Source organism: Apus apus, chromosome 10, assembly GCF_020740795.1.
Source record: "Apus apus isolate bApuApu2 chromosome 10, bApuApu2.pri.cur, whole genome shotgun sequence".
Classification (NCBI taxonomy): Eukaryota; Metazoa; Chordata; class Aves; order Apodiformes; family Apodidae; genus Apus; species Apus apus.
Genome location: NC_067291.1, coordinates 14029420 through 14055482, shown reverse-complemented (window position 1 = coordinate 14055482; position 26063 = coordinate 14029420). Strand labels below are relative to the sequence as shown.

The following is a 26063-nucleotide window of genomic DNA, read 5'->3' as shown; positions in this document are numbered from 1 at the left end:
TACCACACAGAAACCAAACAGTTTTTCCATTCAAGAGACAGCAAGGCTCACACTGGTTCTTGCAGAGGATGAATGCAGTGGGGCTGTGCAAAGGCAGAGGGACAGGAGAGAACAGGCACAAGGTCGTGGTGGATGGGGAAGGACAGAGATTGTCACATAACCATGAGTGCACCAGAAGGGTGAATAATGAGATCAGCTCCATGTCATATCCTGGTAAACACATCCCACAAGAGATTACAGAAGGAGATTGAGAAATAAATCTAACTGGGGTCTTCTCATATGCTGGGAGGAGTGTGGCTTGACTGTAGCTGGAGGAGGGATGCAGGACACCTGGCTCCTGGACTTCTATTCTTTGCCATAGGGGGATTTATTACCTGGATGGGCTTCTCAGCTCTGCCACTGAATCCCACTTTGGCCTTGGGCAAGTCACATGAACCCTCTGGTCCTCACACCACTAGTGTAAATATGGGCAAGCAGAACTAGATTTTGCTAGGACCCCTCCTTGGACAGTAACAGAGGAAAGGTCTCCATGCATGCAGAACATGGATTAACTGATCTAGAGTTTTAAAAGCACCAAAAGTCAGTGAAAACAAAGAAAGGAAAATCAACTAAGAACAAAAGGTTGTGCTGGTCTGAAGCTCAGCTCTTGCTCTGGTAAACAGGTGATAATTAGTTATTGCTTGGACATGCATGGCCCTTTGTGTTAGCAGAGAAAAACTCACTAAAAAGCCTTACAACACTGTACAAGGTATCATGGAGCAACCCTCAGCAAAGCACTTTGCACAGACAGGATGAGGTCTACAGGACACCACCACAGAGAAGACAAAAAATCCCACAACACTGAACTGGCCTATGGAGAACTCAATCTTCACTTTTTGGGGGCCCTTCCAGACTTTGCATGGCAATAGCAGCAAATTCTCCCTTTGCAGAGAGCTCTCAGTGCTGCAGGAACGCAAGCTCAGCTGGAATGGTCTCAAGTCATGCAGCACTGACTGTGGTTGAGGTAGGTCTACCGTGGCTGAAGGAAAGGAGACAGGCAGGAATGTGTATAATCACACAGGTTGCTTCTCATCCTCCTCTGGGCTCTTCCCTACTCTCTACTTCCTGAAGTTCCTGCACTGATGGGACCATAGCCACCTCTCATCCCTCATTACTGCCCAGCAACTACACTGAAATCTTTTCCCAAATGGGCTTTTGTGCTGCACAGTGAAGACTGGTTCCCTTACTGTTAATTAAACTTAGTGATAAACCAACATCCTGGGCTGGGAGAGGTCTCATCAGAATTCTGATCACATTTTTCCTCTTCCCTGACACAGTAACACCACTTGGCAACTGCCTGTCACCTTCTGAGTCAGATCAAGACCATCGGTCAACTTTTCTTGGCCAGCTGATAGAAATCATCCTCAAAGCCAGACACCCATATTGCAACCAGAAATAAACCAGCCTCACTCCAAGGATCAGGCTAGAAAGCACTGCTTGTTAGCCTGTAAAGCCCTTCCCTGCTTTTTTGTCACAGCCCAGTGACAAATGCCTGCTCCAGTGTGCTTCAAACTCTGCACACCACAGCTTCTCCTGCAGCTCAGGAGGGGTGAGAAACTCACTGTTCCCCTAGGGAGGCTGTCATCCCAGGCAGACAGGGCAGTGCAGACAGGTACAAAGGGAGTGTGTGAGACAAGGGGACAGTACAAGCATGAACCACAGAAGAAGAGGCTGGAGAAGCATTCCTGACTCTTTCAGTCTGTCCCCAGAGATGAGCACAGGATTAGCCTCTGCACTAAACCCAGGCATTTTTATCTAGCTGCTGCCTGAACTTCTTTGATAACAGGTCCTCAGCAACCTACCTCTGGCAAATTATTCCATTGTCTAAATTATGACCCTGATGGAAAAAAAAAAAAGTGTTTTGAGGTCAAACGTAAATGGCCTATTATTTTCTCTTCCATATTTTATGCACTTATCAGTCTGCCTTTCAGTTGCCTTTTCTCCATGTCCCTGTATTAAGTTTCTTTAATCTAATAGCAGAGGTCACAGCCTGTAGTCTTTGTCATCTCTTCGGATTACCTTTAATTTAACAATGACTTCAAAAAAGAGGGAGAAAAAAATAGGAAGGAAGGAACGACTGGATGACTTCAGAGCCATCCCAAAGCATGTGACTGTGTGCTAGGGTATCACAGAGAGCTCTGCATGTAGGCATCTACATGGGTGTCTGAACTACAAGCACACCCAGGCCTGAAAAGAAGTGAAGACACAGAGATGCCTGATTGACATCTGTGTGCATGTTTCAGTGAGGGAATAACCAAGTAAGTGAGCCCAAGAGCTCCAAAACCTGTTTTACTGTAACATTTCCTAGTCTCCCTCTGCTGTGAGCATCTGCCGCTGGAGCTGCCTTACCCTGTAGTAATCAGTGCTGTAGACATCTCTTGACATCCCAAAGTCTCCAATCTTCACCAGCAGGTTGGCTCCGACCAAGCAGTTCCTGGTGGCCAGGTCTCTATGGACAAAGTGCTGGGAGGCAAGGTACACCATTCCAGAGGCGATCTGGCTAGCGATGTGGAGCATCTGGGATAGCCCTAGCTCCCCTTTGGCTTGTCGAGGCTGCCCATCCACGAGGATCATAGCATCTGGGCCATGTGCCCTATAGGGAGGAAGAAGCAAAAAGCATAGAGTTGGGTCTCAAAAGTGACCAGGAGACAGGAATCCCACATGGTCGCTGCTCCTGCTAGGGTGGGGACTGCTCATCAACTCTGTGCTATGAGGATGTACACACAGCTCCAGTGGAAAGAAAAAAAATAAAAGCTTAAGAGAACAAGAGGCTAGGGAAACATTTTTTGGGTCAGTACATGTCATGCATCCTTCCGTGGTCCTTACTCATCTGCAGGTAACCTTTTAAGGCCACAGATGGAGACAGACCGTCAGGACAGAAGGACCACTGGCTTGATGCAATATAGACATTCTTCTCTGGCAAGATCTATGCAAAACTAATGAAAGTCCAGATATTTACATTTTGCTCCAGTTAATTCTTACACCTTGGAAACCTTCCCAGCAGTTGGGACATCACTGCCTTTTCTTCCACAGCCATCATATACTTACTACCTAGTCTCTTTATTAATCCCAAACAGCCTTTATTCCTTTCAAACATCAAATCACCAAACAGCTGCCCCCTGATCCATACCAATAGAGCCAGAGATCACAGGAAATATTTCAGAGGAACACCAGTAGCTTCATTCCTGGAAAATATCTTTTATACCTTAAGTTATCCCAGAGGTGATACAGGTACTGTCAACTGTGAAGGCATGAGCAGAGGTGAAAAGGTTAGACTTGGATGCCAGTAGATGCAGAGAACATCCTGGGCAACAAAAGGCAATATTTAGCTGAACCAAGTGCACTGAAAATGCAGAACTTAAAGTCAGTGTCATTCCTGTCCTGTCTCCTTTTTTAGTCCCCTCCCTTGGTGTGTACCAAGCCTGTCTTTGCTGTGCTCGCTCTGTGATGTTTCTCCCTTTGGTAGAGCTCACCCTGTGGGAGCCTGCATGAAGGTAGAATAACAAAAGCCCTCATATTTAGGGAAAAACAAGAGATTTTGCTGTGACCTTCCTCCTCCTGACTGAGATACAGCATTTCTTCCAAGGCCTTCATACTGTTCTCCTTGAAATGATTCTCGGCATTTCACCCCTGTCATCAGCAGTAACCCCATGGAGAGCTTTCAAATTGAAATTACATGTACAGAGCTTTCCCTCCTTCTTGAAATGGGACTGAACAACCCCCAAGATCCAAACTTTTTCCATCCTTTGTCTAATTCCTCTGTCAGGCTTGGGGGTGCACCAAGGGATTAACATCTAGGCAGCTGGGGATCAACTGGTAGTTTTTCAAATGCCCTTGTCTTCAGCTACCTCCTGCTGCCCTACCAGTGGGAACATGGCTCTGGAGATCCCCTCTTGGTAGAAAGAACAGCTGGAAGATTAGAGGAACTCCAGGAATAAGCGCTGATGAGCCAGGAGTGGGTGATGCTACAGTGCATGTGGGATGAGCTGGCTGGGAGCAGGCAGCAGAGCTGGGGCGGCTGGAGGCATCTCAGAGGCTTATGGACATGGTGAGAGCAGCAACCCACTAGAAGAACTGCTGAGTTTAAGGAGGAGCTGCAGAAGACTATATGCAGAAATGGCTGCTTGATGTCAATTTAAACAACCCACAGACAGGTTTACCCCAGGAAATTACCTGGTGGCGACAACAGATGTTGACGGCAGGTAAAGCTGAGCCAGGACTGAGCAGGTTACTAAAAACAGCAAAGCAGGACAAACAACAGCTTCTAAACTGTGCTGCACTGTTTGCACCAGTCATGACTTGCAGTTACACCATATTTAACTGCAGGTGATACCTGTTGTCATCAAGAATAAATATGCCTAGGTAAGAAGTGAAGGATACATTACTGTCTCGTTACTGCCATGTTTTTCAAGTACAATAACTGCCCCCAAAGAAGTGTCTGTGTCTGAAGAGAACAGGTGATGTTTCAGAAATGGTCAGTCAACATTTTTGTACATCCTGCTACGTAGGACACATCTTGGTCCTATATAATACATACACTTCCCTCCCTTTCTCCATCTGACATGGAAGACAGAAGAAAGAAGTATCAGCACATTCATGAGATTAACACATTTAATTGCATCAAGAATCCTGCAGGGAATACACGAGGGGTCTGCCCATCTCTTTTTGGAGAGATTGGTTTAATTCAGCTTTACAGAAAGGCCGTAAGATTTTGTGGATCCCCTTTTAATGAGCTGTTGTTTTTTTTTTATTCTACTATGGAGTGATGGAGGCTTTTGTCAACATGGGGAAGAAAATCATCCCTCTAGCTTCCCCTGTTGCAATACCTCTTTCTGTCCCAAGACAGTCTGAATGTGGGGCTGCTCCACTGACAAAAAAACATCAGAACTGTGCAACTTTTCTAACAAAACCTGTTGCCTTTCTGAGTTAACAGCAAGTGGTAGTGCTACTGACTCCAAAGAGGATATGTAATGGCAATGTGCAACTATCCCTACTTCAAATTTGCTGCTGCCACAAACAGAAAACAAAAGCTAGGAAGCCAGTGACATGATGAAGTGATGGAGCTATTGGGTGAGCAGAGACATTCTGCAGGGAATGCCCAGCCTTGTCACACACCAAAACTTCAGGCAGCTGCCAGCCCCTGCCTGTGCCAGCCCCAAGGACACCCTGCTCACTGCAGGGCAATACCTGCACAAGGATCTTTCATTGTCCTTTTTCAATGAGCCAGGACACCACAACTGCAGTCAAAGAGCAGGGTAAGTTGTTGCACCACATGCAAGGGGCCCTGGAAAATGTGTAGCCATCCCAATACATGGCACCCTCATCCCAGCTGTAGAGTTGATCCTAGTGCTGCCCCTTGCCACACCAGTTAATTTTACAGACCGGTAAGTGTCTCTCTCTTCTCTGGGAAGCACACAAAGACCTTACAACAGTCAGGGGAATTTATTTAGTGTGTTTTTGTCTAGGAAACTGGGTCTAAAGTGAGCCTCTTCCATTTTACTGCTTTTCCAATTTCTGCAGTTACACTGGGATAAGTCCGTCTGAGTCTGTTACTCCCAGAGCCCCTGGCTTCCAGTGCCTGGGAGCAACCAGCTCCTGCTGTGAGCTGGGTGAATCATGCCACAACAAAAACTGCTGCTTGCCAGGGATACCAGGCACTCCTACACCAACAAACCTCTCTGTCTCCCTTTCAGCTCCCATCCTCCAGAGCTTCCCACCAGCAGATAGCTGACCTGACAAACAAACCCAAGATTCTCTTTCCATAAGCCCCCTTAGGCATTTGGAGATCCCATTCCCTGGGTAGAAACTCTTTGACCCAACATCATTTGGGACACGAAGGGATTTCACTGCCTATCACACACTGAAATGCAGAGAAGGGAGCTCATAGCTATTTTTTTCCATAGGCTGCATGAGAAGAAAAAGCTGGGAGCTAAATGAAGCTGGAAGTTCTGAGGCTGCAATCCCGGGGACCACACATGTGGAAAGTTGGGTTTTTTCCTTCACAAAGGTGGAAGATAATGCAACAAGCTTTCTTCTTCAGTGACACTGGGACAGGCCTCCCAGGACATGAGTGTTTCTCAGACATGTCCCAGGGCAGGGCTGGGATGTGAGGATGTGGGAATGTGGGAGTGCACAGCTTGAGCACAATATCAACCTTAGGAACACACTGTTATGCAAAGCAATTCCAAGAGGCATTAGCAGTGGGCATGAAACTTCCCTCTGAGACAGTGAGAGAGCCTGTTTTGGACTATACTGTTTGGGAGGTCAACTGGAGCAGAGAGGGAGGCGATGCTTAGGCTGTAATACCAACCTCCTCTAAGGAGAATAAGGTTACTTGTTCTGCCAGGAAAAAGAGATGGGTCAATTTTCTACTCTTTCTTGTGAAGCACTTCAAGAACGTGGTCTCTCTTATGCTCTTATTTTAGTCTGCCTTCCTCCTGTCACGGGGCTCAGGCACTGTTGTTAACACTGTATCTCCAATCTCTGCTAAAAGTGTTTCAGCCCAGCACAGGGTTTCATGCCTGTAGGCAGAGCTCAGCCTGCTGCTGCTGGGACGTTGGTGAGCCCCTGCAAGACAGGACACCATGAAAGAAGGTCCCAGGGTAACCAAGGATGCTCCTCTTCAGATGTGGGTCTGAGGAGCTCTGCAAAGCTAGAATAGCACCAGCCTTCACTTGTTCTACCTTGTCAAGTATGTAATGGAATCTTGGGATGGTTTGGGCTGGAAAGGACCTTAGAGATCATCTAGTTCCAGAGTGTGAGAAAGGGACTGAGCTATAAAGTCCTATTCAATCTACCCACAAGTACATCAGAATGAGGAGGGAAACCAGTGCAGGGATGCTCCCAACTGAGGCACTGCTTTGGGAGTTCCCCAAGGGAGCTGCAGACAGGTTGGCATTGCTTTGCAGAGGGGAGAAGAAACCTGGGTCCTTCTTCATAGCTCTCCTGGTGTAGGTGATTGCTTAGAAATGAAAACCTCAGGGAAGGACCTGTGTTTCCTGGTCAGAAACTGACTGTGATGGTGAAAAAATAATCACTGAGTGTATCCCAACCCCAGATCTAGACTTGCTGTGCTCAAGCTTCTTGTTCCTGCTGCAATCATGTTCACACTTAGCAGTCAAAGCAGGAAAATATCAAGGGTCCAATTTTCTAAATAAAACTACTAATTATTTTGAGAGGTAAGCACCACTCCACTCACACGCATGTTTCAGAGCATAATTTCTCTGTTGTGGGAGAACAGCACCACAAACACCCTCCCACAGTTGCTCCCTGCCCCTCACTGCTGGTGGATTCAGGGCACAAAAATGCTTTGCTGATGAAGTGGTTGAATGACTTGGGGAGGGCTCCAGCAATTTGCATCTCTAGAGGCAGAGAAGGCTGCACTTACTCAGGCCTTCCCTAGCTTCTTGAGCAGTGTGGTGCCACAGGTCTTGTACCTCGGTCAGCACCTCTGAAGAAGCTTAGGAAAGAAGGACCAGGGATGGACTCCACAGGCACTGCCTGTGGCCTCTTCAGCATTTTTCAGGTCTTTTCTGAGTACAGGAATGAGAACTAGAGATCCGTAAATGCCCAGGATTCCAATCAGACCAAGGACTACAGCAAGTTTCTCAAGGGAACATTTTGGTTCTGGTGCTATTGAACCAGGAGCTGGGTGACATGGGGACTGATGGACTTCCTTCAGCAAGGCATGGCTTTGCTAGGTGGATGGGACTCTGAGCCGCTGACACCTGTGGCTTCACATCCTTCTGTCCCTGCAGGGCAAAGAGGGATTGCAGCCACACTTCCTGCAGCTTCAAACTTGCTGGGGTGGTAGAAGAAAAGCCTAGTTTATATAACTCACAGGGACCACTATTGGGACTACCTAAGTGGAAGTGTTGGGGTAAGCACAAAATCTAGTGAGGACCATCATCTCCCACAACCTATCCTTGGAACAACAGCCTCTCACAACCCAACCCACCAGCATCCACAAGGTAGTGGTGTTACTGGTGCACCATGGACCTCTAACAAGCCACACTGAGTCTGCAGAGCAGTTGTGCAGCGTCTCCCATGTCCTTCTTTACACTTACCTCAGGAACTTATTCAGGTCCCCGTGCTTCATGTACTCAAAGACCATGATGAGCGGGTCACCGTCACCACACACGCCGTAAAACTTGACGATGTGCTCGTGCTGCAGGTTGGTGAGCAGCTCTGCCTCCCTCTGGAAATCCTTGCGGGCTGCCAAGGTGGGGTCTTTCAGCGCCTGAAAGAAGGGGTACAGACACACACAGGGTGGGCTCGGGTGGCAGCAAAGCCAGAACAAACGGGTCACAACGTCGCAGAGGAGCTGACAAGGAAGAGAGGGGAGAGGAACCACTGGCACAGTTGCACTGGGAGGGCTGGTGGTAGGTGCCAGTGGCACCACCTTGGCATTTTGTTCTTGTAGTTGCTGGTCCGGTGGGTTCCCCAGCTAATCTCCCAGGTAGCAGCAAACATGCCTCAGAGGCCAATAGCTTCCAATTATTCCCAGCGTGGACAGGATTTGTACTGGTAACCTAGGGGTGAATGGCTTCATATCTCATTATTATTAAATTCCTGAGCCAGCCAGTCCTTGCTATATGTCTTTTATTTTGAAATAGCTGACTGCACTGCCTTTATTCAGAAGATGGATTTGCCTGGCTGTGCAGTTATTGTGCGGATTTTTCAAACTGCCTCTGAAGAAGGACACTGTCAAGTCTTTTCTCATAATTTTAAAAATCATGTTTTTATTCCCTGCTGTTTATAGCAGCTCCCCTGGCAGACGGCTGCTGAAATCAGAATCCTTATTGAGAATATCTCCCCTTCCATATTGCCACTGCAGGGTAACTTGCAGGCTCCAGGCTGTGCAGACCAGCCCAGTGTTGCAGGGATGCTATGAAGAAGTTGCTTTGAGTGCAGCTGGTGATCAAGGAGGATTCCCCAGGGCTGGAATCTGGCTTGTCCATGCATTATTGCACAGTTGCACCGGAGAGTTGTTTGAAACCACTGTGTTGTCTTCCCAGGGCATGAAGGGAGGGCACTCAGCAAAAAAGTGGACGTCCAGAACATTTGACCAGATGGGATGGCCACAAAAATCAACATGGTCTTTGCAAATGTTTAAGGAAGTGAAGAGGCAATTCTGGCTTTGAGTTGCTGGGTCTCAGTTATATTCCCTTCATCCTCCATGTGCCAGGACTGTCTAGTACCAGTTCTGCCTTTAACCATGTGGCCTAACAGGAGTTGAAAAGGATTAAAGGTGACTTGTTCCAGTTACCTCTAGATTCAATCCAATGTTTACCAGTCCCCCCTCAGTGGTGGGGGACACGAGGTAACTCTCCCCTTACTTACACACAAATACACCTGCCCCATTTTCCCCGTGCCTCAAATATCCCAAGGCAAAAGGAGAGGTGGCATCAGCAGGTGCATTGTCCAATTTATGTGCAAAAAGGGATGTTTCAAGCATCAGAAATCTGTGCATAGAGCAAGGGGCTGAGCACACTGCTAATGCACTCACTGGTCCATGGCTCTGCTGGGTGAAACACCAGGCACAGCCAAGCAGGGAGTCCTCCAGAGGAGCTGCTTTTCCCCTCGGAGCACATCTCCTGTGAAGTTTTTACCCAAGCCTTAGGACACTGCCTCGTCTCCTTCTTCTGTCCCCAGACTGCTAGTCACATGGCTTAGTTTTATTTTGATTTTATGTTCTCTGGGATAGCTTGACTAGATGGTTGTTGGTTACACTGTGCAGATGGCAGCGCATCCATCCTTATCTCAGGCACTCGATTACTTTCAGTCATTTAATATCTTCATAATGTTGATGCTATCCTGTTTTTCCCCAGGACAATACTTGCCTCCCCACCACTCTTTTCCCCCTCTTCTTCTGTAGTTGCATGTAATATTTCAAGCTTCGGTGAGTTTAAGTTTCCTCACCTTCACATGCAATTATTTCTACAAGGTGTTAGGACTGTAACTTTGTAAATATCACACACAAAAAAATAATTAAAAAAAAAAAATAAACATTGATACTAAGGTTGCATAGCCAGGCATTTAGAAATGAGGAAAACAGGAGCTGGAAGCAGCGGAACAGGGAAAGAAGACCAAGAATGGAGGAACAAAAGGGTGTCTCACCAAAACAACTGAAATGCCTCTCAGGAATGTTCAGGGTGGACTGTGTTTGTGCCTCCATCACATGATTCTTACATGGCATCTGGCAAGTCACTCAGCATCTGCAGGTTGCAGTTGTTGGCACCAAGTGTCAGTTGTTCCAATATTACCTGGGAAATCTCCTCTCACACAAGCTCTATGTGTTCACTGCAGCAGCAGGCTCGGTGTGGGTCTGGTCCCAGCTGTCTGCAGGGCTGGGGAGGCAGGGCAGTAACTCCTTCCTCCACCTAAGTGGATCCTTTCAGCTCGGTTTCCCTGTTTCTCCATCTGCCCTCTGCAAAATGGGAAGGATACAGCCACAGCACCTCACTGGGAGGCTGTGAAAATGAGTGCACTCAGATCTGAGGAGCTCTCAGACACAGGAATGAGCATCACAATGAAGCAGTCCATAGAGGAATGAAAAATGTGTTTGGAGGACATGCCCTGAATACCAGCCCCTTCAGCATTTCCAGCATTTGACTTTTTAACCTCAACACTCTTCTGCTGAATACAGTTTTTGTGCATTTCTTAGGATGTTTTTAGAAGCAAGCTGAACAAAACAGGAAGCTTGTCCATGCCATCACATCAAAACTCAGCTTATCTGCAGGGCTGCAACCTTTAGATTGGCTGAAAATCCAAGTCAATTTAACCGAGTCACTCAGCCACTTTCCTTGGCCCTGGGAGGGAGGCCCTGAGAGCAGCAGAGGCAGGTTCTGGGCTGTGGACTCAGCTGCCCTGACCAGCATGTCCTGCTGCTGCCCTGAGCTGTGGGGACCAGGGAGGCAGTTCTCAGCCTCTGTCAAGAGCATGAGATCTTCAGGAAATGCAGGCAAATCTCAACTTAATATGTAAAGCCCTTTCCACCACCACCCCCCTCACCCCTCCAAGAGTTATAACGTGACCCAAATTAGAGGGATTTTTTTTCCTGCCCCTCCCAGAGCTGGCAAGAAGCCAGATTTTCAAGCCCTGCTCCGCAGCTGGATCTGTGTGATCTTGCAGGATGAAAGACACTCTGGAGATGTAAGCTCATAGTAGCAATTAACAGAAACAAGTTGGGACTCTGCTTCTGCCCACATGCAAATGAAACTCAGCAGAGACTTGAGAGCCAGTATCGGATAAGGAGTGACTGACACTGATAGGCAGGAACCAGCCGTATAATCAGGCAATTAATCATGTGGGTAGCTGAGCTACCTCAGCTTTAGCCAGTCTCAGAGGTGAGAGGTGCAATCTTGCAGTTCACAGCCAGAGAATAAGGAACAAATGAGGGGGGGGGGAGGGGAAAAAGGCTTGAACTGCCAACAATTAACGTAACTGTCAAGTAACTGGGTGCCTCCAGCATCCTGGAGAGAGTGCTGAAACCTTTCTCCCTGTAAGAGCATCAGTTCAAAAGCAGATCTTCTTCCAAGGAGTTAGGAGGCATCAATTAACTCCCAGGGATTAGACTATGTTTGTCTGCCAACTGGTGCCACTTGAGGAGACTGCATTCCTGCACTGAGTGGTCTCCTCTGCCCAGAGCCACACCGATGGGGCACAGTTCACATGAGGATTGTCACGATGATGCAAACAGCACAGCACAAGGTGAGTTGGCTCAATGATCTGTGGCTAAGCAAGCAGGAGCTGAGTGGAGCTGAGCTGGGATGCTTCATCCATCTTGCAACAAGTTGATCTCATCAAATTGGTTTGTCGTGCTTAGCTTTTCAGAGCTCATTTTTGCTGAGGACTTCTTTTGTTTCAGCTTCTGCACGTTGCACAAAGAGATAAAATCCAGGAAGAGATGGGCCCCATTCCCTCGTGGGGGGGAAGGTGGGATCCAGACCACACTGCTGCAGCTGCATGGGAGCTTATGGCTTCCAGACCAGCTTCTCCTCCCCGTCTGTCTCTTGGCCACATCGGCAGGAAGAGAGGCTTTTGTATCGGTGAGAATAGATGACCTTGACGTGAAACACTGAAACTCTGTGTGACTAAGTGGATTTACCACAATCTTCAGCATCAGATAAATCTCTGCCCCTGGCCCACAGCCCTCCCTTGCTTCCCTTTCCCACGCAGGCTCATCCAGCCCAGTTTTCCAGCCAGCCCCTGCTGTGCTCTCTGCCATTTGCCCTTGGGAATTACCTTCACTGCCACCAGCATTTTGTCGTTGGTGGGGCTGAGGTTGTAACACTCGGCTAAGAACACCTTCCCAAAGGCACCTTCTCCCAGCTCTCTCTTCAAAACGATGTCTCTCCTCTTAATATGCTGGACATCTGTTGGAGGGAGCGGAGGAAGAGGGAAAGGGTTGAGGGAAGAGTGAATCAGGGTTAATTCAGGGAATGGAAAACAACTAATTCAATTTTCTAGCAAGCTGCAAAGGATCTGAAATTGCTTTGCAAAAATATCTGCAGGGATCTTTTTTCCCACCCACAGAACGCAGCCATCTCTGGGATGGAGCTAGTCTCATGCAAAACATCTGCAAGGAAAGTACTCAAGGTTCATCACATTTTCACTGCAAGCTCAAGCCAAGCTTGTTCTCAGGGAGAGGGAACTTTGGGGCAGAATCTGCTACAAAGACCTGAATCTCTTCGGAATTATCCTGGAAATAGTCCATCTCCTGCGAGGTGTAGCAAAGGTCACATACTTCCAACATCAGGCCAGGCAAGATTAGAAGGTCCTGTTGAGTTTTGCATTTCAGTCAGGATCAGTTTAAACCCAAACTCGGAGAGATTTGAGGCTGAACCTTGGCAAGTCAAAGTGTTCCCAAGGAAAGGAGGATCACTGACCCCCACACACCTTAGGGTACAAATGAGCTGGTTAGACATGCCAAGCACTGCCCCTCAACAAGACCCTGACCCTGCAGCCATCTCCTGCACATCTGTTCCCTCAGAGACAAGGTCATACCAAAATAAAGTCACTGGCACAACTGACAAACTCAAGGCATTAGTTTCAATGATCCTGACATTTAGGACAGGGAGGACTGACAGAGAATAGCAACCGAGGTTTCTCAAGACTAAAAGAGCAATAGCTATTAATTTAACAAAGGTGCAGAGGCCTGTGAAGATCATAGAATCGCAGAATGTTAGGGGTTGGAAGGGACCTCTGGAGATCATTAAGTCCAACCCCCTGACAGAGCAGGGTCCCGTAGGGCAGGTCACAAGGAAATGCATCCGGACAGGTCTTGAAAGTTGCCAGAGAAGGAGGCTCCACAACCTCTCAAGGGAGCCTGTTCCAGTGCTCTCTAAACCTTACAGCAAAGAAGTTTTTTCTCATGTTAAGGTGAAACTTCCTGTGTTCGTTTGCATCCATTGCCCCTGTTCCTATCACAGGACACAAATGAAAAGAGATTGGCCCCTCCTCTTGACACCCACCCTTCAGATATTTATATACATTAATAAGATCTCCTCTCAATCTTCTCTAAACAGCCCCAGCTCTCTCAGTCTTTCCTCATAAAACAGGTGTTCCAGTCCCGTAATTATCCTCATAGTCCACCACTGGACTCCTTCAAGTAAGTCTCTGTCCCTCTTGAACGGAGGAGCCCAGAACTGGACACAATACTCCAGGTGGGGTCTCACTAGGGCAGAGTAGAGGGGGAGGAGAACCTCCCCCGACCTGCTGGACACACTCTTCTTAATGCTCTCCAGGATACCATTGGCGTTCTTGGCCACAAGGGCACATTGTTGTCCCATGGGTAACTTGTTATCCACCAGGACCTCCAAGGTCCTTCTCCATGGGGCTGCTTTCTAGCAGGTCAGCTCCTAATTTGTGAGATCCTAATTTGTCAGCTGAACAGATAGGTCTGCTCAGCTAACAGGGTCATTCATAGGGGCTTGATCTACCCAGGTTCTAGGCACCTACAATGGTGGGTATGTGACTAGCAGGACCTCCGCAAATGCTAGGTCATGACTAAATGTCACTGGGAGAGCTTGGGAGTCTCCATGCTCCCTTTTGGGGATGACACTAGGACACAACTATTTGCTGCCAAAGCTCTAAGCACCTTTCACCCATCACAGCACCCATTCAGCTCCTCTGGCAATGCAAAGAGGCTTTTTTTACTGCCTGGAATGAACAGTGGACACTCAGCCATCGTAGCATTGTCTGGGGCACAGAATCTCTCTAAACTGCCCTTCACTGGAGCTTACTGTCTCCGTGGAGAGCTGTGGTAGACCAGGCCACCCCCAGCTTGTCCAGTGGCTGGTGAGCAAAAGTTGATGCACTAGAGGTCTCTTCAAGCAGTGATACTAGATGGGGCAGTGCCCTGTTCCCACTCCTCCCCTGGGGCATTCATAACTTGGCCCTATATATGTTTGCCCACAAACTGGACTGGTCTGGAGACTTTTCCATCTCTTCCATGTGCCACAGGAGCTGTACAGGTATGCACCCCTCAGCTCAGATGCATTTTCCCTGAGACACTGCAGGTGCAGGAGGTGGAGGTGACAAACACCTGGCTTCAAACTGGCTGCAGGGAAGCACCACTAGCAGAGAGCACAATCTGCCACCAGCTCCTACCACCCAGGCACCCAAGTAGGCACCACGAGAGCATACACCCCACAACAACACTGGGACCACTTAATGCATCGAAAAGCCAATGGATTAAAAGACTAACATCCTAATGGCTTTCATATAATTAAGATTTTTAATTAGGAACTCTCAGGCAGGTTTAAGGAGCTGCCATCTCCGGCCCTTTTTCTTGTTTGGGAAGATAGATGCTGTGAGATAGTATAAGCAATGGGCCTTGTAATGAACGACACCTCTGCAGAGAATTCCTGTTGACCTTTCATTAATTGTTCAATAGACTGAAAACTGTTACTTACCAATATTAATAATATTAGTAACATTAAGGCACGGGATGGTAGACACATACAAAATTACTTTGGTTTTAAATCTGCAGTGACAGCCAAGGAGAACAAATCACATGTGGACTTTGCTTTCTCCACCTGGTTTAGTTGAGTGTTTAAGGAGTACCTTGAGAAATCTGCAATATTATGTGTTGAAATGTTAAGTGATGCGTTTGGGTGAGGAAAGTCCTAATCTAAGAAAAGCTCAAATGGCACCGATTTGCTTATAGAAAAGGGTTTTTTTCCTCTTTCTCTTGCCAAGCATTTCTATAGCACTCATCACTACAGCACCTAAGATTTGCTGCATTGACAAACCACGTATTTACATTCCTGGTCTCCTGAACAGCAGCAGTCAAGAAAGCTGTCAGGAAATGATCTTGTATAAAAAGGAACCCAAGGATACCTAAAAAAACTCAGAATCCCAACAGAAATACAACAATTGCAATATGATTTCCCCATTTGATGCAAGATCCACTTAAAAAGAAACTGTTTCAGAATAACTAATGATACTACTTGAGATTATTTACACTTTTGTTGAGTAAATAATAACATCATGAGAACCGAAGCAGACCTCTCTTTCTGAACTCCCCAGAGTCTTGCCCAGAATTTTCAGCTCCCAATTTTTGCTCCCAACAACATCTTAATAAATGATCAGACATTTCTGAGAGCCAGCATCCAAACTGTGTAATTATGTCTACATTATTAAAATAATACCCCATCTGTCATTAATACCAGATTTCAAAGTAAGTTGTTGGGGTCACCTGAGAAGCTCTAGGGAAAATTCGTATGAAGAATTTGAGGGGATATTGTGGCTGATGGAGTTGAACTGAAAGAGGAGAAATCCTTTTGAAGTAGTGGACTCACGTAGCGCTGCTGGATTTAAAGTAAACTCAGTCATAAAAAAAAAATTAAAAAATCATGAAATTAAGCAGTTTTGACTGTAACTGGACAATCTTAACGTAGAGTCAGAAAAGTAATTTTGCTGATCCCAGTTTCTCTCCACCTCAAATGGCCATAAATTTTGCCTTGTAGTATTTCAGGCACAAATGGAATAATAAGTGAGTTGCAATAAATTCTTTTTCACATGCTTTAGGCTTAAAATACTGAAGTTTACATCAAATTCTTCCATTCACAGTGAGATCAGCATTATGATTAATTCTACATTACTATTAAATATGGGCTTAAACATAAAGCAATGACAAAGCACCCTGGCACTGAGCGAGTGGCTGTGTTATTGTGCTAACCTTGCATCTCCTGCCTGGTCTGTCCTGGTTATAACTCATAAAGAAGGCCGAGTAGCCATGAAAGATGCTGTGCTGCAAGGGCACCTGGGAGGTTCATCTGCATAAATCTGTTTACCACCCCCTGGAGAAAGCCAAGCCCTGTCTGATAAACAGCTGGTGTTTATTTGTTTTAGGCAGGCAGTGGTGTGCTAATCTGTCTGGGCTGTGTTGCAGTCAGCCCTGCTGACAAGGTGTATGCAAACTGTCTTCCCGTAAGTACCACTCTTTTTATTTCATCCCCCCTGTACCATTAACTTATAAAAACAAGCCAACAAGACAATTCAAAAGAAGAATCTATGCAGGAGCCACAGTAAGACCTGACAGGAAAATAACCAGACTTGACAGCATGATGGGAAGTCATTCAAGGCCGTGCTGTATCTACAGGAAGGATCTGAGAGCACAACACTGAAGTAATTCTAGTTTTAAATGAAACATTTGCAGATCTTGTTATGGGATTAATATGTTGCTGCACTACATAGAAAGAGAGTAGGGCAGATTCCCCCACCTTCCCTCTTGTCGGTCAAAATTTATCACATGGAGAACATGTTTCAAGCTCTTGCCTTCACAGTTGTTCTGAATAACACATGAACCACATCAGAAAACAACCCGACCTGCAGCTGGAAATACCCCACAACTTCAGTTCAATGATGGTAACGTGTATAAGCAAGAGTATTAGCAAGAGAGTGACAAATTCAAGGCAAAAAGACCCCAACTTAGCCTCCAAATCCCAGGTATTGGTTACAGAGCTGGTAATAAACTGTGCAATGAAAACACCCTTTTTCTAATAACCATCACATTTCAATCACAGAAACCAGGAAGTTGCATGGATACATCTCATGAATCTAATTTTCCACTTAATGTCTCACTTCCAATCGGTCCTGGGGGTCAGGTGAGGAAGAGGTGGGTTCAATGACACTGCAAATTCTGCATTTCAGATTCCCATCACAGTCAGCATCCTTAAAACCATGATTTGATAATACTATTGAAGCCTGAATGCACATGATGAAGTGTTTGGACACAGATGACTACAGTGGGTGGTAAATGAACAAATCAGACTCCAAACAAAGCAAACCATGAGCAATGCCAGTACTTAAGTTACAGCAAAATGCAAAACTACTTCTTAAGCTAGATCATTTACACTAGATCTGAAATTCAAACTTCTTCAAACTCCTTTTTAACTCCTGAGCAGCAATCTATCTGGTTCCTGTATTTCTAGTGGGTTTCCTGTTCTTAGACTCTTAATTCACAAACAACATGTAGCTCACAGTTGAAACAGAGCAAACCTCTGGAAATCTCTCCTTTCACTTTTGCCATCCTCTTTATCGGCAGTTTCTCTGCCAGCCTAGAAAAGACCAATATCAATTTTCTCCTAGTTTCTTTTCTTCTCCACACATGTGGCCCTGTGTTCCCTAGAGGTAGGTCCTTTCCTGCATGTCTCCACCACCAGACCCTCCCTCCTCCAGCTTTGTCACTTCATGTAATTTCTCCTCTCTTTTGCTTGTCTGATTCTTGCCCCTCTTGCTGTTCAATCCCTGTTTTAAAAATGACTTCGTTTAGATGTGCTTCTAGGGTATCCTGATTTGAGTCTGATCCTGGGCTCTTTGTGGTAAAGGCTTTGATTTTCATAAGCTTCTAAAGCTTCATTTGCATAAACAGCACTTTATAAATGATAACAACAATGACATTTTTCAGTAGCAGCTGAGTCATTTGCTGTAACAACTAATTTATGCCAAAGAGTTGTGTCTTTTTTCTCTATACATAAGTTGTCCATGGAAAGGTAGCAAAGTTCTCAGCCTGTATGATTCATTCACTTCTTTCTTGACTTACTGCTAAAATAATTCTTACAAATAAATCCTGCATAGCTTCCCTGCTTCATGACAAATAAAGTCAAATAAACAAAGCTTACAATTTACACTGGAAATCTTATCATTAAGACATGTAACCACCAACAGAGTGTCTCTCACGTCAGGTAGTCAATTGCAACCTGGATCAGAAATCAACCTGTGACCAGATCAAAAAGCCTTGCTGCTGAAGGGCTGATAAGTCCTGCTTTCACAGACCTGTCTCACAGTGAGAGAAGATAAAGCATAGGCTAGCTGCACGGAGTCTGAGGCTCCCTCCTAGCCTGGTGCAAATCCATCAAAGTCAATGAAGGGTATTGATTTCAATTGCAGACTGCTGCGAAGTACACATAAACAAAGAGAGAATCAGTCCCATATAATTTAAAATGGAAACAAACAGGCTCAGAGTAGGTAGCCCTCTAGCTCTGGTGGCTTCTCTCTCCACTCTGACATGAGCCGCATCTGGGAAAAGGCCTGGAAATTCACTCCAGCAGCTTGGCGCTGTGCCCTGACACTGGTTCTTTGCCAAGTTCCTCTGTAAGGTACCCTTCAAGGACTCAGCTTCCAGAGCTGTGATTATAAGCACCAAGCAGTTCTGTCAGTCCTTTCAAAGAGACCCCAAATCACAGAGATTTATGTAAAGGATATATTAATCTCTGGGAACTTCATGAAGCAGGCACAGTCCTTGGCTGAGCCACCTGGGCTCCAACACATGGGTGCACTAAGATCCTTCCCACCTCACTCAGACCTTTCTCTTCACATTTGGGACAATATTTCTATCTCACTCAATCTTTATGACAACTCTAATAGCCATTTGTGTGTGTCCACACAGAAAAATATACAGAGACTTTCTCACATCTTCCATCCATCTCTTCTTTGGCCTTGATGGAAAAAACCTGAAATGCAAATGATGCTCTCCCTTTTACTGTGCTACCCCTCTCTTTGAATCTCTTGTCAGGCTTTTTGATCTCTAGCAAACCAAAATACATCATAGGCTTCACAGCCTCTCTTCAGACTGTTTTTCATGTCTTGTATCTTACCAAGATGCTGGCAACTTGCTTCCAGGCAGACCCTGGTGCCTGACTATATATTATGTTGTCAAACGGTCATGACCATACTCCTTCAAGAAGACCCTAAAGGACAATGACTTTATGTTTCTGCAATTCTTTGCATTTTCTAACCTTTCCCTTCATTCCTTGGGAACAGCTGCAAGGCATGACTGCAGGTCCCAGATGTGAAGGAGGCATTATTGCCCAGCTGACCCAGCAGACCTTGAGCTAATGCAGTACATGCTGCCAAATGGACCTTGGTAAAAAATAGCAGGCCTTGATGCATTCAGATGGAGAATCTGGGCTATAAAAACTTATCCAGAAATACAAGTCTGCACCAGGAGCTGACATTCAGTGCAATCAAGCTCAAGAAAACAAAAGAGCAACCTCTGCAAGCCAGATCTCCAATGCCTTGAAAATAATTTACATCCACCACTTCCAAGCACACCTCTAGCAATAGAACATCAGCAGCTCCTCTGGCTTTTGCTCTTGCAATAGCAGGAGGAGAGGAAGCCCTGACCCAAAGAACTGCCTTTCACTCACCAGCTAACACCAGCCAGCCTTGAATCAAGGAATTAGCACCCGCTGAGCTGCCGAAACATGAGCTGCTGTATCTCCCCTGCAGCCCCAGCTCCAGCATCAGCCACACAGCAGTGCCAGCAACCACAGTCTTCAGGTGCAGTGTTCTCAGAGCTAAAGGCAGGTGTAAAGAGAGAGAGAGTGTGTGTGTGTGTGTCTGTGTGTGCGTGAAGGAGCTGACAGAAAGGCAAAGTGCAGTCACCCCTTAAACCAACAACTCATCAGATGCAAGCCCAGAACCTGCCAGACTCCCTCACCACATCATGCTGAAAACCATTTGGCAGTAGGTGACGTTACCTGGTGTGATGTTACCTGGTGTGACATACCTGCAAAGCTTAAACTCAAACCAAATCACACTCTCCTTTTCTTCATGAAAAAAAAATTGAAAAATAATCATATTAGAACACGCTTGCCAATACACCCCACAAACACACTTAAAGCAAACTTCTGTCCCAGCTTAAACCACCTGACACTCCTATTAAAACATGATTTCAAGCTCTTCTCATTCATTTCAGTTCCATAAATCTTATCAGTAAGTATGTAGTAATTAGTTTACAAAGAAAACAGTACAAACTGTCCCACCCTCAGCTAGGGATCACAGTACCACACAGTCTTGCAGCAGCACAGACTTCCTGGGGACATCCCAAAACAAAGAACCTACAGCAAGATGGGATGAAAAACTTGTAAATATTCCAGACAAAAGATGTAAAAAACAGCCAGTCATTCCTATAATCTCCTGCACCTTCTCAAGTAATTTTGGCTGACACTAGGCTGCAAAGCCAAACTGCCTCTCCAGTTTCAGCAGTCTGTCTCCTTAGGCATCCAGCACCAAATTCAAATCCTGAGAGGACACTCAGGCTTTGCCTTTTGTATACAAGGGTTGACTACTCAACCGGGCTCTTCTGAGAAGGAAGACTAAGCCCAGCAGGAAGCAGATTGAGGAGGGACTGAAGTGGGCAGCAGAGGTCTTTGCATTGGGTGAAATGCCCAAGAGCCCCACGACAGTGTGTCACAAAAGGGACCTTACTCAAAGCATTGTGCTTAGCCACTCATTGGTACACTACAACAGCTCTTGGAAACAGGGATTGGGAATCTTGGCAGGGTGGGAGGAAAAGGGAGAGAAAGAAGGGGAAGGAGTCTTTCCGGTGAACACATTTTCCTTCCACCAGCCAGGCCCTTAGGTCCCCTGCTGCCAAAGCACTCAGAATAAAACATTAATTCAATACCACACATTTAATTACACATTATTTGAAAGTGAATTTATTTAACGGAGGAAAATAGTCTTCAGAGAGCATCTGCCTCCCTCAGACTCATGCGTCTGCAGGGAAGGGTCTTGGAGAGGAGATAGGAGGAATGATGGTGTGTTTTACATCAGCAGCTATTGCTGTTCAGTTCATCCCTTCAAAAGGGGAGATTTAAAGAGATAGAGTTGTGTTTTGCAGGAACTTACCAGCTGATCTGATTTTCCAGCTAGTTTTCACTTGATTGGAAAGCACTGCTGCAGACAGATATCACTTGTCTTTCTTTTTTCTTATTCTTCTAAGGGAAGGGAGGGATTACTGCTGGAGGGGTGGAGGAGGATTGGCTGCCCCTTGAGGGACCCTGCAGTAGTTAGATTTCAGGCTTAAGGCTTTACCCATGCAGTAATCAGACACTTAACAGCATCCTGTTGCCCAGATGGTTTATCACAAGAAAGCTGGAAGTGACCAGGTCTCAGCAGCAGCCTCATAGGTTTGAGACTACTTCCCAGCAGGAAGAGAGAGGCTTACCTTCTGCCCCCGAGGTCTCAGAGGCTCTTGGCTACCTGCTCCGCCAGCCTGCAAGTTCACTGCCATGGGTCTGCCTGCTCCAGCATGTCCAGGAGCCTGGCAGCACCTGCTTTAGGCAGCATCAAACCTTGTATTTTCCCAGTTGAAGCTCCACCAGAGACATGGGGACCAACTCCAGTGACTGACAGAGGCAGCAGCCTCTCCTTGGCTGTGTGTGAATCATGTTGAGCTGCTGCAAGGCCAGAAAAGAGCTGCTGGGTCACAGGATCATATCAGAGTATTGTCTGGGTTGGAAGGGACCTTAAAGATCATCTAGTTTCAGCCCCCCCTGCATGGATGGGCATGTCCCACTAGACCAGGTTGCTGAAAGTCCCATCCAACCTGGTCTTGAACGCTTCCAGGGATGGGGCAACCACAGCTTCTCCAGGTAGCCTGTTCCAGTGTCTCACCACCCTGAAGAAGAATTTAATGTCTAACCTAAATCTACCCTCTGCCAGTTAAAAGTTATTTCCCCTTCTCCTATCACATCCCATCTAAAAAGTCCCTCCCCAGCTTTCCTGTAGGCCCCCTTCGGGTTCTGAAAGGCTTGGTAGGTCTTTTTAGGAAGTAGAAATTTGCTCTTAGTGAGCTCAGCCTGAGATTTAGCCTTTGTTGTCCTCTGTGTTCTGGCACCCCTGCAATGTCTCCACAGGCGGATGTCACTCAGGGCTGGGTTAATTGGCTCACGCCACGACATGAGCCTTTCTTCCAACCATCAGCCCTGCAATGGGTCTTCCCCCCACTACGTAATTTAAGCACAGCACCGAAATCTCCTTCATCTTTACAACAGCCTCTATGAGACTCCTGTCCCCACGTGGAGTGAAAGGGAGATGTGGAAGGTGCCACGCATCACTGCTGCTGGCACCCAGTGCTCCCTCCAGCAGGTAACAGGAGAGCTCATCCCAGCCAGTACTTACCCCCACAGAGGGGTATGTCTCTGACTGACAGACATCCCATAGTCAATCCTTTGCCCTTGTTGGCCTCATCAGCCAGATCCTGCTGGTGCCATCCCGGTCTCAGCAGTCAACCTGAGAACCACGCTGCAGTTGGTGCACACCCAGGTAGATACTGCAGCACTGGATTCAAGTCACAGTGTTTAGCTTTTCCTTGCAATTTTGAGGATTATGGGGGGGTTGATACTGTTTCAGTGTTCTTTGGTCTCTGGTCTGATCCACGGTTTGAAGGATCTAGCCACAGGTGTGTGCTGCTTCTGCCTAGTCTGACTCTGCTGCCATTGCCTTCCTAACGGCTTCTGATCTTAACATGGCTCCACCATAAATGCTAAAAATTCCCAGATACCCTGAATATGTTCTGGGGACTATGAGACTATTAGAAGGGTGGCATTAAAGAAAAAGGTATTCAGAAGTGGTTTGAGTGCCAAACTACAGCAGTGGCCCCTAGTGCAGAATCCACCCTGAACTGATTCGAAAACTGGGTGCAACATGAAGAAGTATTTCTAGAAGCTCAGTTTCCACCAGATGTGAAATTGTGAAAAGACTTTGAGGAAATTCCAGTGTGACAGAATTTCTGAATTTTCTCAAAGGAGGAAATTTGATGAGAGAGCCTGTTCTTCTGCATTTTCCAGGGAGAGCTCCATGCAAATTGGAAATGCTTCTCATTATTGCCAGCCTCATCATCATCACAAAAGAAAAGGACAATTTTGGGCAAAACACAGCATCTTCTGCTTTTTTTTTTTTTTTTGCTTTTGCTTCTGTAATCTCTGGGTACCTTCTTTGCTTCATGTCCAGTCACTCTCTCACCAACAACTTCTTTTGGTGGTCATTAAATGCAGCCAAACCCATGGAACAAGAAAATTCCAGAAGTGAGGCCATGTGGAGTGAAAACATGAGGTGCTGAAAGACAGATCTCAGGCTCAAGTTATTACTTCATTAGAAAGCCTCTCCGATTTGCCCAATTTCCATCCTGCCTCCTTCCAGCTCTCCTTCTTGCAGGACCAGCACAGGAGATGTGCTTACATCTATGGGTTGATGAGGTGTTCCCTTGGACTCATGTTTTCCTAACGCTCCAAACGGACCTTGCTCCGTTTTTGTTTCTCCTCAAAGTTTCCTTGGCTTTCTCCCTACTTCTTCTGTCTGCACAACCTCATCCCTTTTTTCATCTTGCCAACTTCTCCTGTAGAAGGAAACCTCTGGAGGAGGAGTAACGTGAGACATCTCTGCCTGCTGGGGTCTAAAATTACTGTGGTTTGGGTGATTTCAGCAATTTTTGAGGCAGCAAATTATAAAGAGGAATAAAGAGAAGGACAGATCATACAAAGGGATTCGCTAATCTGATGGAGAGAGCAGCTGGTCCTTGTTTAGCCCTCCAGGTCTGTGCGTAGCTGGGGTCTTCCTGTAGTCCTTTGGTCTACATCTGAGTCAGTCAGAGGTAGGATGCAATGAATGTTGGACTGGTGCTCCCATGATGTTTCCCACAAAGAGAAATCCACCTTTCCTTTCAGATCTTCCTTGCAACTGAGAAATGAGCATAACAACAGCAGGACAACTCTAGGCAAGAGAAAGGAGTCCACTGGTACCCTGGGTCCATCCTGCAGAAGAGGACCTCTGAAAGGCAGTGGCTTGGCAATGCATTGACTGCTCCATGGTGGGATCTGACACTGGCTGAGCAGAGGCACCATCGTGCCAACACCATCTTCCTCTCCTTGGCAGAAATGGAGCAATTTGAGGAGTGAGAGATGAACCAGAAAATGTTCTCCTTGGACAGGACTTTAGAAATCTCTCATCACCAGGACTTCAGAACTATTTAAGGAACCACATGCTCTTCTTAGGACACTGTCCTTCCTTCCCTGATGGTACTGCTTTATCATATCCTCCCCATGTCCTGCCTTTATCACTTTTATAATTGAGAATCCATCTTGGTTTATTGCCTCTGACACACCCAGCATGGGGAGAACATGGGGTAATAAAACACTGCATTTTTATCCACTTGTCTGTCTCATGCCAGTATGAGCCAGATGGTTGGGGTGAATTTTCACAGAAAAACCTCACAAACTTCACTACATGCAAGAAGGAAAAAAAAATCTTAGTGTTTTCTCCTGTGGCAAAACATTAGTGTCTGCACCAGGGGAAAAATACCCAGTTAATTCTTCTCAAGGGCTCTGGTGAGACTAGAGAAAATATTCTGCAGTGCTGGTAGCCTCAGAAGACATGATTAATTGCAGATGGTAGAAAGGTGCATGTTCAGCTTAAACCAAAATATGTGTGAGGACTGGATGATTGCTAAGTTGGTATTCAAGACACATGTGGAAGGCAATCTACTAGGATCTTCAGCAACAAAAATGAGATTTTATATATATATATATATATATATATACACACACACTTTTCTATAGATCTCATATATGGCTTAATAGCTTAAATTTTAACTTGTATACCAAAGTTTTACAGCAAGAACATACTGCTGATGGAAAGGACCAAAATGAACAAGATTGCCGAGAAAGGAGAGAAAGGGAAATAATGTTTTGCAGTTAAGCTGAGAATGCAGAGGCATTAAAAGGACCTTCCAAAGCTGCCAATAGCAATTTGTAGATGAATATGTATGGGTGCTGCTGCAAAGCACAGAGTGGGGTATAATGGTGGAAAGATCTCTGATGTGCCATTAGCTGCTTCTCCTCACCAGCCTAGGATGGGTCCCACTTCACCAGAAAATGTCTAGAACAGATGTATATATGTTGCTTTCCTGACTTCTCTTAATTGGAGGGCCAGCATCAGATATCGGGATGATAACATGGAAAAATCAGAGGTCCTGTTTCATTATTGCAATCTGAGCTTGGAAAGTGACTCCAAATTCAGCTTGAATTATAAAGGTCACCTTGAGGTCTTTTCTTTATCAATCAGAGTTTAAATCAAGTCACTTAACCTTTTCCCAGGGCAGACATTTTTCGAGGACATAATGGGCAAACCTACCCAGATCAATATCTGAGTGCAGATGAGCATTCCAAGTTCAAAACTTGACTAGGACTTCTTGCATTTACACAGCCAGGCTGTTTCACCTGCAAACACAGCTCACATCCAGCCATCCCAGGTCTCCAGGCTAGAAACTGGAATTGTAGAGAAAGCAGACAAAATGAAAAAAAAATAAGGACGAAGGAAAAAATAATTACCAAGCTGTTCCAAATCCCATCTTAATTTCTGGAAGGAGTTCAGTGAAGGAAAAGATCCTCATGCTGTCCAGTTTGCTTCATTTGACATTTCTTCACAGACAGGGCTGTGTCTTTGTTGCGATAATTGCAGTCTCCATATGCCACGTCTCCTCCGGACTGGGTACATTCCTGGTATTGCAGGAGGGTCAAAGAGGTCCTCATCCTCTCCCTGGTTTTCTTCTGTCCCTTGAGATTCCTCTCTCAAATACCTCCCAAGTCAGGATAGGCACTGAGCACATTTGGGACCTTGGCCATAGTCAGCGCTGGTGAAAAATCACCCATTTCTGTGGAGTTACAGCAGGGACAGCTGTCATTCCTGCTTTCAGTGTTTCCTTGAGGATCATTTGCAGATGTTAAGAA

At 46.0% G+C, this 26063-nt stretch overlaps 1 protein-coding gene across 1 annotated transcript in view; it reads right to left on the bottom strand.

Moving 5' to 3' along the window:
* Positions 1–26063, bottom strand: part of NTRK3 (neurotrophic receptor tyrosine kinase 3) — a 221475-nt gene that overhangs the window by 41947 nt on the left and 153465 nt on the right. Inside the window, exons 13-15 of the mRNA XM_051628321.1 lie at positions 12286–12416; positions 8106–8278; positions 2389–2632 (exon numbers count right to left, since the gene is read on the bottom strand). Of these exons, the coding sequence (XP_051484281.1) occupies positions 2389–2632; positions 8106–8278; positions 12286–12416 (548 nt within the window). The remainder of the gene's footprint in view (positions 1–2388; positions 2633–8105; positions 8279–12285; positions 12417–26063) is intronic.